Below are 12,505 nucleotides of genomic sequence, written 5' to 3'. Positions count from 1 at the left end.
GTGACTCTAATTTTAGAAGTTCTGTCTTTGATTTTCCTGATTTTTTCTTCTGCCTAGCCAAGTTACCTGTTGAGTCTTTCTAGTGAATTTTTCAGTTCAGTTACTTTATACTTCAACTCCAGAATTTCTATTTGGTTCTTCATAGTTTATAATCTGTTAATATTGCTATTTTGTTTATTTGTTATGTTCCTCATTTCATTTAATTGTCTGTTCATATTCTCTTTTAATTCATTGCACATACTTGACTAATTTCAAGTTCTATGTCTGGCAATTCCTATATCTTCATTTGTTTTTGGTCAGTTTCTGGAGATGTAATTTTTTTTCCTTTTAATGTGTGAGAATCTTTTCTTTCTTTTTATACTTTGTATTATTTTGTTGTTGAGATTTTAACATTTAAAAAATCAGTCAACTCTCCCAGATTTTGTGAGATGATTTTCCATAAGAACTCTCCTCACTAATTCTGAATAGAGATTCTGTGGCCTACTCATGCTTTTTTTCTAGTATGCGTTCCTTTCTTTCTCCTTTAGGCTTGTGTGTGTGATCTGTTTGAAAAGATTTGTTGGTTTCTATAGAAGACCCTCCCCTGGGGCTTGAGGTACAGTGGCCTTTCTGGGGCTGCATTAAATTGTTGTACTGGTGCTCCACCTCGTGTCTCTGTCTGGAACTGCAGTTTTTGGTGTACCTTTGCTTGCAAAGACCGCATTTTTATTAGTACTTGAATATAGGCAAGTCAGAAGCCTGTCCTTGGGCAACCTCCCTGAAAGTCAAAATATTGAACATAGGAGATTTAAATGTTTCCTTCCAATTGCATTGCACAGGGTGGAGTGAGAAAGACTCTAGTGAGAGAGACTGGAAACAATCATGATTTTTTTTGCCAGGTTGTTTTCACGATAGCCTGGAGGTACAGAAACCTTGTAATTGGTTCTGAAGTTCTCACAGAGGCATTTAGTACATACGTTGTTAATATTGTGTCTTGCTGTTGAGGTTCCAGGGCTGGTCTGCTCTCTTGCTGATGTCACTGTCTTCCACATTTCTTAGTCCTTTTTAATAAAATGATTTTTTAATGATTAGGACCTGAACAATTTTCATCACTATTCTATGGCACAAAGACTGCATACATTTTTACAAGATGTTAGAATTGACTATCTTTGAAGAAAATCTTCATAATTTTTGTCTAACTCTGTTGCCCCTTTCTCCTGTTTTATTCTTCCCATCATCAACTTAATACAACTAGTTTTGATACTACTCTTCTACATTTTATGCTGTTTCTTAGATAACTTTTTACATTTTATTTTAAAACTTTTAGTTATCTCTATAAGTTGTATCATTTAATAAATCTTTTGAATTCCTTTTATCTTCATTGATAGCATATATCATTTGACAGTGTCTTATGCAGAAAGGAACACACTCACATTTTGTCGGCTATCAAAGAGTTTTGTTGGGCCTTTTATCTCTGTCCCCCAAACATGGCCTAGGGCCAGACACAGAGTAGGTTTTGGTTATATAAATGTTCACTCATTATTTCTTAAGCATCTTTGTGACAGACACTGTCCTAATCACTGGGGACGGAGCAATGAACAAAACAGACAAAAACCTATGACTTGATGGGGCTAATATTCTGCTGTGGCAATATAAAATAAACTCATAAAGGAATAAATGTATTGTGAGCAGAAAGGGGTGCAATTTTAAAGAGATTGGTCAAGGAAAACCTCACTGTGAAAGTTCCACTGAGCAAAACTCTTAAGGGTGTGAAGGAATGAATGATAGAAATACGACTATGGGGAAGAGCCTTTCATGTCAAGTGAAAGACAAGAACAAAAAGCCTGGAGCAATATAATGAATCTGGAATGCTCAATATACAGCAACAAGGTCTAATGTAGCTGGAGAGGAATGACCAAGGACAAGAGTAACAAAGTATAAGATTAGAAAGATAAAGAGGAATATTTGTGGGGAGGTGAGTGTAAAAAAGGGGATAGGTTGTTTATGGTCTCACAGGTTATTGGAAAAACTTGATATGACTATAAGTTACATGGGAAGACAGAGGGGCAGCATGGTCTATTTCTGATTTGTAAAGGACTTCTTTAGCTACTTTGTTGAGAAGAGACTGTTAGGCAGATGTGCACAGAAGTAGAAACATGGCTCAGGAGGCTCTTGCAATAATTGAAGCTAGGCATGGTGGTGGAAACCACTGGGAAATATAGGAGGTAATTAGAAGAGGTCGTTTAGTCAGTTCAGGCTGACAGAATAGAATAGACTTGGTGACTTAAACAACAAATGTTTGTCTCTCACATTTCCGGAGGCTGAGAATTCTGATATCAGGGTTCTGGCATAATTGAGTTCTGATAAGGGCCCTATTCCTGGTTTCCAGAAGGCCATATCCTCGTTGTGTCATCACTTGGGGGTAGGGGAGAGAGAGAGAGAAAGAGAGAAATAGAGGGAATCCCTAATTTCTTGTCTTATAAGGGCACTGATCTTGTCAAGAGGGCTCCATTCTCATGACCTAATTGCCTCAAAAAGACCCTATCACCAAACATCAACACACTGGAAATTAGAGTTTCAACATATAAATTTGATGTAGGGGATATAAACATGTAATACATAACAGGGTAAATATTAATAGTAGAGAGCCCAAAGAAATTTGTTTATGGATATAAATGTGAGCTGTAATAGAAATGATTAATCGATATATTTTATTAACATGAAATTGACAAATAAAACATCTATAACCACTGCATCTTACACTGGATGTCGGTCACTTGTGTTGGTCATAGAATTTTTCTTTGCCTCTGCAAAGTTCTATTTTTCAGCTGGCTTCCTGGAAATGCTGCCTTTGAGAATGTACTGCCACTCCCCTCCCAGTTAGCCAATGCTATTCATATGGAAATAAAAAATAGCTCACCATCATGGCCATCTGAGAACATGGTGTAGCTTTCTATGAATCAGTTAATGAGATTAATTTAAAAATAACAACCTTAACTGTAATGCTCTAATATTTTGATATTATAACCAAATTAGAAATGATGCTTTATCAGTGTAGCGATAATAACATTTAAATGGCTGAGTAGTAGTACCTGGTAAAAGGGAAAACTAAGTATGGTTTTTAAGATACAAATAATGTTTTTAAGTAAAGAAGAAAAGCTATTATAATTCCATGTGCCTATTGACATTATATAGTCCTTCGATTAACCATTTTCCCCCTTTCCTTCTGATTTTTCTTAGATGTTCTTGGCAGCTCTGTCACTCAGCTTTATTGCTAAGACACTAGGTGCAATTATTATGAAAAGTTCCATCATTCATATAGAAAGGAGATTTGAGATATCCTCTTCTCTTGTTGGTTTTATTGACGGAAGCTTTGAAATTGGTAACATTTATTTTCTATTTTAATAACCAAACTTGCAAAGTTAAAAAATATATATGCTTTACACCACTGGTTATCAACTGGGGTAAATTTATCTCTCACAGGCAATTTGGCAATAACTAAAAACATTCTTGGTTGTCATAACTGCACAGGGGTTGGGGGGCAAGGGAGGTGCTACTGGTATCTAAAGGTAGAGGTCAGGGGTACTGCTGAATATTCTATAATGCACAAAGAATGATGTAACTGAAAATGTTGATAGTGAGGATGTTCAGAAACCCTGATTCTACACAAATTCATTTTTTGCAAACTAACGCCATGTCATACGTTACCTCCCCTCTCTCAAGATGAAGAAACTTTGGGAGAGGACTGTTATTCTTAAAGAGAAAGGAATCTTTTCAGAGCAACCTACGTTAGACCTCTATTGTTTCACTGAGCACGCAAAAATCTTTCCTTTGAAATATTGAAGATATGTTGTTGTCTTCATTTTATGTTGGATTTCTCCAATAACAGCTCAGGGAAAACATTTTCTGGTTCATATTTGTGTTTTTCCCTATTAGTAATTTTTTTCTAGATAATTTATAAGATGAATATTAAATTTTCTGGGAATTTTTCTCTTTAAATTTTTTTCTTCTAAATTTCCATTGTTTTTCTTTGTGTTTCATTAATCTTTGATGCCATCATCCATCTTACCATATCAAGTTCTAATTTGTATATTTATCTGTATTTTATATTTACAACAGCACTTTATTAGTCCCTTATTATTTTTAGGCTGCCAGTTCTGATTTTATGGATGCAATGTGCCCTTGTACCCCTAAAGGTACTAAATTTTTTATAAAGTAAAAAAAAAAAATTTACTCATTCATTTTGGTGCTTTTCTTCCAAATTATTTTTATGCTATTTTTTTTTCAGAAGTGCTCAGTTATCCTTAACTGCTATTTGTTTATTGTTATGCATGAGGCTCCAGATGGATTAGAAGTGGTCATGACTTTTTTTTTTTTTTTTTGAGACGGTGTCTCGCTCTGTCGCCCAGGCTGGAGTGCAGTGGTGCGATCTCCCCTCACTGCAAGCTCTGCCTTTCTCCTGCTTCAGCCTCCCGAGTAGCTGGGACTACAGGCACCCGCCACTATGCCCGGCTAATTTTTTGTATTTTTAGTAGAGACAGGATTTCACTGTGTTAGCCAAGATGGTCTCGATTTCCTGACCTCGTGATCCACCCACCTCAGCCTCCTAAAGTGCTGGGATTACAGGTGTGAGCCACCATGCCTGGCCTCTGGAAGTTCTTAATTAAGTTCCGCCTTTCTGTGGTTTAATAGCACCTCTGTCCCTCTATTTTTATCATTAGTATGAAACTTCTTGAAGACAGATGCCATGGTTTATTCTTTTTCAAGTAACTTTCTTATTTCTGGCTCTGAGCTTCATGTCAGGTTCATGTTAGAAATTTAAATGATATTAAGAATAAATAAAGAAATGCATGAAGGAGCACCTTACCCTCATCAGGAAGATTCATCTCCATTTTTCTTCATTCCAGTATAATCCAGTCAACTCCAAATTTTTCAATAAAATTTTACTTCACTAATATTGCCAAGTAATTCAAGTGCTTTTTTTTGTATTTAAAACAACTTTTCAATGAGTGGTCTAATGTAGGTGAATTCACCTTCTCAATTAAATCACATTGTCTTTGAGGGAAGGCATTATGTCTTGGACTCTATTTGCATCCATTCTGGGGTTTTCAATTCTAGACGCAAAATTGAACTAAGCTGTATCAACATAATTTTGTTCCCTTTCTAGGAAATTTGCTTGTGATTGTATTTGTGAGTTACTTTGGATCCAAACTACATAGACCAAAGTTAATTGGAATCGGTTGTTTCATTATGGGAATTGGAGGTGTTTTGACTGCTTTGCCACATTTCTTCATGGGATAGTAAGTGTTAAAAAAAAAAAAAAAAAACCTCTGTGCCACTATCAGTACCTTGTAAATTAGGAGTAGAATTTTATTATTATCCCTTTAAATAGGCAGTTACCTTTTGAGAAGAATACCCATTAAGTGTGTATAGAAATGAAATAGTGTCTATTTGTCTACATAATCATTTTATTTATCATAGCTTTCATAGACTTTGAAATAACAAAAAGACTAAACTGTAGAGTTTCAAATGAAATAAATAGGCTTTTTATGAATTTTTAGTATAACGTATATACTGTACGTCTTTGCCTATAAGATTTTGATTATTTTTTATAAGACTTCAACACTTACACCTATACCCACTGAAGTATAGTTGTTCCCATCATTTCACTGAAGCTGTTATTCCTAAGGTCACTGTGTAGTTATAATTACAGTCAGATGCTCCTGAGAGAAAAGTTAAAATGGCACATGGGGGAGAACTTATTTTTCACATTACAGTTAATATAGCCAGTTCAAGGATGATATGATTCTACCTCTTTCCATCATAGTGCTATGCCTTGCATGGTCTTGGCTTCATGATCCAAATTGTGGCAATGTATTTCCAGGCAATAAGCTAGAAGAAGAAAAGAATAAGAAGAAACAAACAGTCCACACAGGCTGAGGCTTAAGAAGCATTTTCAGAAGCAAAATATCTCTACTGACTTTACATTTACCAGATGTTAGTTACATTTCACACACAGATATATAAATGCCGAAAAAAATAGACATTATTCCAAGATACCAAGTTCCCGGTTAAAAATCCCAACTATAATTACTGTGGAAGGAAAGAAGAGAGGATATTAGGAGACAATGAGCAGTTTCTGTTAGAGACACCAATTACTTACTCATTGCCAAATCCAGCAATGACATCATTTGCTAACCATATTAAATCCATTCACCCACCATATTTGGCCCTTATAGGAAGTTTCTTCTTAGTGGTACTGCTCTAGCTTGTTTTCATCATACTGCACTCTCTTGATTCATTTTCTATCTTTGTGTCTTCTTCATCATTTCCATTTTTTTCATCTGCTTTTGGCACCATACCGTCAGAGTCCTCTAATTTCCTTTTTAATCTTTATTTATGATTCTTCAGGAGTTGTATGAAAAATAAACCTTAAAGGCAAGTATCACAGCTGCATCTTCCATTCTACCCTAAAATTAAGGACCACAATCTAGATCAGCATTGCTCTAAATATGCCATAATATGTGATGCCTTTGCACCTGGTATTTCTACAGCCTCGAATACCTTTGTTTCTTTGTCTACCCTTCTATTCATCTTCCAGATTCGTTTTACCTGTCATTCTCATTTTGATGTCTTCTCTGACCTATTCCCGCAACCTCCAAGCAAAGTTGATCATATCCTTTGTCTTTGTGACAACTCAGGACCTTATATATTAAACTTATTATAACTTTTATCATCTATGTTTATACTAGTGTGAAATTCCCGAAGTACAAAAACTGTGTGTTTTATTTCTAGCTCTTTGAAGCTGAGCATAATGCCTGGAATACAGTAGGCTGCCTTTAGAGCTCACGTGGTACCTAATTATTTATGGATATTAACATCTCTGTTATTCCTATCAAGTTTTCTCTCATCTAGTTGAAATGGATTAGATTTTATTTTTACTACATTTTGAAGAGTCATACATTAGAGCGTGTGTGTGAATATGTGTCCATGAAAGAAAATCTGACAGACTGATCATCTTTGAAGATAATTCAAAAGGATGAATGGTTACATACAATTAATAATTACTTTTTAAAAAGGTGAAACCAGGATATTTCATATCTTGACCAAGATATAACCACTCCTAGGATAATAGCAAGGTGATAACCCACTTAGCCTGGGGTGTACTGAATTATCTTTCTTGCTGGACACTTCCATTTCACTTTTACCCATCACATCTCTTAAAACACATGCTGGGAAATTGACAGAAAGTACTCTGGTAATTTGGGGAAGATAATGGTGCAAATAAAGGGGAATATTTCTCTGTATTTCTAGAAAAAGTGAAAATATTCAATAGATAAGCAAAATGTTTAATTCAGTGATGTTCTTACAGTTACAGGTATTCTAAAGAAACTAATATCGATTCATCAGAAAATTCAACATCGACCTTATCCACTTGTTTAATTAATCAAATTTTATCACTCAATAGAACATCACCTGAGATAGTGGGAAAAGGTAAGAATTAATATTGACAGTAAAAAGTCTTCTAAAATGTATAAATTTAATTACATCTCTAAAAATTGTTGTGATATTCATTAGCAAAATTTAATTAAGAATGAATGGGAAAAACATTTGACCCTTACAGACATAATTATAGTGTTAATATACGCAGTTCACCCTTTAACAACACAGGTTTAAACTACGCGTTTTCACTTCTACGCAAATTTTGTCCATCTGAACTGGATGATAAACCTGCCGGTAAGAATATCTGACATTTTCTATATTTGGATTGAACAGGGCCAAATGCAGAACTTAAGTGTGCATGAATTTGAGAACACACAGGCAGCCCTGTAACAAATTCCTTAATATACCAAGGGATGACTGTATTATATGGAAAAGCATTTAGAAGTAGATCAGAAAAGAGAATATTTTCAATAGGAAATTGACAAAGAATATATGCATTAAAGTAAAACAGAAGGAAATGGTATAAATATGTAAATAATATAACTTTGCTTTCATTGCAAAAGGCAAACTATTATATCAGTTAAAGACTTTTTGCCTATTATAACACAAATTATAAATTATAATTGCAAATTGTACTGCTAAAGATTTTTTTAACCTATTAAATAGAAAAAGATTAAAAATACATAGAGACGAGGTAGAGGCAAAAAAGGATTTCACATTGTATATATTGCTGGAAGTGTATACATTTGTAAATCTTTCTGGAGATTCATTATCAATATATGTTAAGAACAAAAATATACTTACCTACTTAGTCTGAAATTCTGCTATTATTGATTAATCTTAACAAAAGGACTTATTTACAGTTATAGTCATGAATAAAATAAAACAACAATAGAATAAAACAACAAAAAAGAAATTAAAACATAAGATATTGAATAAACACATTTGGAAACTTATGCAGCACATCACTGTCCAGTCATTAAAGTTTTGATATTAAAAAAATCTTAACAACATGGAACAATTGTTATAATATGGTGTTAACTGTGTATACCATTTAATAATATGAACTGGATTTTTAAATATATAATGGACATAATGAATATAATGTATATATTTTGTGCAAATCTAGAAGATACATAAAAAAGCTTGAGGTGATCTTCTGTGTGTAATGTGATTACAGATAATTTTTACTTGTTTGTGCTTTTCTGTATGATATGGCTTGACTGTGTCCCCACTCAAATATCACCTTGATTGCAATAATCTCCTCATGCCAAGAGTGGGGCCAGGTAGAGATAATTGAATCATGGGGGCGGTTTCCCCCATACTGTTCTCGTGGTAATGAGTAAGTCTCACAAGATCTGATGATTTTATGAATGAGAGTTCCCCTGCAAAAGCTCTCTTGCCTGCCACCATGTAAGACATGGCTTTGCTCTTCCTTCATCTTCCGCCATGATTGTGAGGCCCCCAGCCATGAGGAACTATGAGTCCATTAGACCCTTTTCCTTTATAAATTACCCAGTCTCAGGTATGTATTTATTAGCAGCATAAGAATGGACTAATACACCATATTGTCAAAGTTTGCAAAGTGAATATAAATTACTTGTACTTGTAAATTAAAAAAAAAAGTAGAATAATTAAGAGTTTACAAGTAGTTAAATTTGTAATAGAAATGCTAAAATTAATGTTTAAAATGAAATACTCTCTTATCTACATAGGTTGTTTAAAGGAATCTGGGTCATACATGTGGATATATGTGTTCATGGGTAATATGCTTCGTGGAATAGGGGAGACTCCCATAGTACCATTGGGGATTTCTTACATTGATGATTTTGCTAAAGAAGGACATTCTTCTTTGTATTTAGGTAATGTACACAAAATATTAAATTGTATGATCACTTTCCCTTTGTCTACTTTTGAAATAGTAGAGTTACTAAACTTATTATTTTACCTATTAGAACATATATTTGGGTATATGTATTGTATCATATTTCTTTTAAAAACATGGTGAATAAGAACCATGCATTCTTGCCATCTAGTAAAATTGCTTTATAATATTTTCAGGTATATTGAATGCAATAGCAATGATTGGTCCAATCATTGGCTTTACCCTGGGATCTCTGTTTTCTAAAATGTACGTGGATATTGGATATGTAGATCTAAGTAAGTACAACCAGAACAAGGTACCATGATAACGTCTTTCTAAGCACACATGCGAAAAACATTTTTTCAAATAACTGAATTCACTCTTTCAATAGTCCTTTGCTTAATATAATTAGAAAGTTACAAGTAGGAAATAAATGCATTACTAATCAGAATAAATATAAAATCCAGCTCCTATTTATACTATCTTTATAACTAAGTGTAAAATGAGAGAATGTAAACAAATTTATTTTCATGAGCTTGGTCCAAAATAACCAAATGTAAAAAGTCTCCCTCCCAAACTGACTGTCCAGTCAAGTAAATTTTATTTTTCAGTTGATGGTGGCTTGGATGTTGATGTGTACAACTTAAAGTTTGCTTTGCTAAAGTATTCTTGTGGCTGCTGCATTGATTTATGGCTGGAGTCATTTGAGAGACTTCACTGTGTATTTTATGGTCATTTTCCCTGGTCCTAGCAGAGGGCTTGGCGTATGGCAATGTTCAGTAAGTACTTGTTGAACAAAGGAATAAAGCAGAGGACGCATAAATAAAATCTATGATTTTCTTCTTCATTCTCAGAGCATATTTTCCTTCTTATCTCATAGATGAAAGAGATGCCATGTTATAAAAACTGTCTCAACTTCAGGCCCTTTTCCCTAAAAATATTCTTGCACCATATCTATCTTTATCTTCTTTTTCTTTTTTGCAGCTCAGTGGAAAATATATACATCTGTATCCAATGTTGATAGATCTAGCTGGAGCTTAGATTCTCCCTTCCCGCTTCTTTATCTCCATCTTCTCTTTTATTCAGCAAACACACCCAAGTATTTCCCATCTTTATACGTAGATACAGTTTTTTATACCCCCACACAACTTTCCAGCTGAATCCTTTTTTTATTCCTCTTTAGAGCCAAGCACCTAGGAAAATATCAGCTAAATTAGCTAAGATATCTCACCTTCTCACCTCCCGTCCACTTCTAAATCCAGTATAATCTGCTTCTGTTATTAGTGAAACACAATCAATTTCTACCTACTTTACTATAGATTTGTAAATGGGTATATTTCTATCATTTGCGTTAATTGATATTTCCAGTGCTTCTTCATCCGTTTTCCCTCCTTAGATATCTTATTAGTACCTAAAGCACAATATGTCAAAATCTGATCTCATCACCTTACCTCCAACCCCACTGTATTCCCTATATTCCTCCTCTTGATGAATATCCATACCTTATTCAATTATTGACTGAGTTACTGTGCCCTGTAATCTCACATTTCTCTGCATTTACACTTGGTAAAACTTTTCCCTCTTTTTCATTTGCATAGTTCTTGAAGTCTCTTCCAAAATGTGGATCCTCTTAGAGAAGCCTTACTTCACCACTTTCCATTAGTCTCAAATTAATAGCCAAGAGCATGCCTTTATTGTAACCCTTCTCACAATGAGCTATTAATATTTGTGTGCTTACCTGCCATCTCTTTACCACATGACAGAATGGCATGTTCTTAGCAAATAATAATTAGTTAAGTTTGTGAATAAATAAATATGATTTTCCATCTCATTAGGCCTTCAATAGATCATTCCAAAGAGATCAAAGGATTCATTTCCAAGATGGGATAGACATCACAGTGGGCCAGCAACAGCCAAAAACTTGAAAGTGTTTGCTAATCTAAAACTATAAAAAAAATACTTGATAAAATATTTTACATGTTCAATTTTAGACATATGCCTTAGAGTAGCTACACATTATGTACATTATTTCTACTCATTCAACTCCAGTTTCATCACTGCTTTATCACGAAGAGTACAGAAATACGTGGTAAATGTCCTTAGGTTAATTATTTTATAAGCTCTCTAAATAAGAAATTATTACATTATTTGAGAATTCATCACCATACAATTTCTAACATTGAATGTTCAGATATTATTATATCTTCTCTTATTCAGTGATGAGTATGAGCTTCACTTACAAAGTATACTTTGGCAAACTCCAATGCCTAAAGGAGCTGAAGACATAAAAATAAATGAGTAAAGAGTGCCAGGAACAGGAATTTAGGGTGTGATGGTTAGAATAGGAGAATTCTTTTGGTTGTGAACTGCTCTCCCCATGCATCCAAAAGCACTTGTGTTCCTCAGCTCTGGCCTATTCTTTTAATGCACAAATTTAGGCCCTGCATTGGCAAGGACTTCTGATTGGTTTCCAAGAAAATCCGAACACCAAAATTTTTGTGTAGAATTTTTCAATTTTTAAGACTGTGAGTGAGCCAAGAAAAACTTTTTCTCACGTCCTATCTAGCACGATTATGACCCTTAGTTACTATGTGTAGAACAGTGAAAGAACAGAAAAAAAAGTCATCAAAATTACATTTGTCACAGGTGATGAATAAATACTTTGCATGTAGATGGAGTCACTGATTTAACCAATCATTTCCTGAAGTCTGAGTTGTTGATTATGACACGGTATGATCATATAAATCAAATTTAAACCCAGATCTGTGCATACTTGAAAATAATTATTTCTAGGTAGTTTGTAATCAAGTCAATGTTATCTTATATTAGTGAGTTTTCTTATAGATTAGAGTAATGGCACCATTTAATTGTGCCACAAACTTCTGTGGTGTGTGTTTCTGTATGCATATGCTTTTTTATTTCTTATTATTTTTCTTTTATTGTGGTAAGAACAATTAAAATGACATCTACCTTCTTAACAGGTTTTCAAACATACAGTGGACCCATGAACAATAGGTTTAGATTATGCTCGTCCACTTATGCACAGACTTTTTTCAATAAATATATTGAAAAAATTTGGGGAGATTTGTGAAAATTTGAGAAAATTTATAGATGAATTGCATAGTGTAGAAGTAAAGGAAACCCTAAGAAAAAGATGTATCATGAGTGCATAAAGTATGTTTAGATACTCAACTATTTTATCATTTACTACCATAAAAT

The 12,505-nt window shown here is 34.0% G+C and overlaps 1 protein-coding gene across 1 annotated transcript in view; it reads left to right on the top strand.

Annotated features, from left to right (window-relative positions):
• Nucleotides 1–12,505, top strand: part of SLCO1B1 (solute carrier organic anion transporter family member 1B1) — a 114,616-nt gene that overhangs the window by 38,232 nt on the left and 63,879 nt on the right. The window contains exons 3-7 of the mRNA XM_003828901.6: nucleotides 3,220–3,361; nucleotides 5,147–5,279; nucleotides 7,352–7,473; nucleotides 9,138–9,284; nucleotides 9,484–9,582. Of these exons, the coding sequence (XP_003828949.1) occupies nucleotides 3,220–3,361; nucleotides 5,147–5,279; nucleotides 7,352–7,473; nucleotides 9,138–9,284; nucleotides 9,484–9,582 (643 nt within the window). The remainder of the gene's footprint in view (nucleotides 1–3,219; nucleotides 3,362–5,146; nucleotides 5,280–7,351; nucleotides 7,474–9,137; nucleotides 9,285–9,483; nucleotides 9,583–12,505) is intronic.

Source organism: Pan paniscus, chromosome 10 (assembly GCF_029289425.2).
Source record: "Pan paniscus chromosome 10, NHGRI_mPanPan1-v2.0_pri, whole genome shotgun sequence".
Classification (NCBI taxonomy): Eukaryota; Metazoa; Chordata; class Mammalia; order Primates; family Hominidae; genus Pan; species Pan paniscus.
Note: the sequence above shows the minus strand (reverse complement) of the source record. Positions and strands in the feature narration are given on the sequence as shown.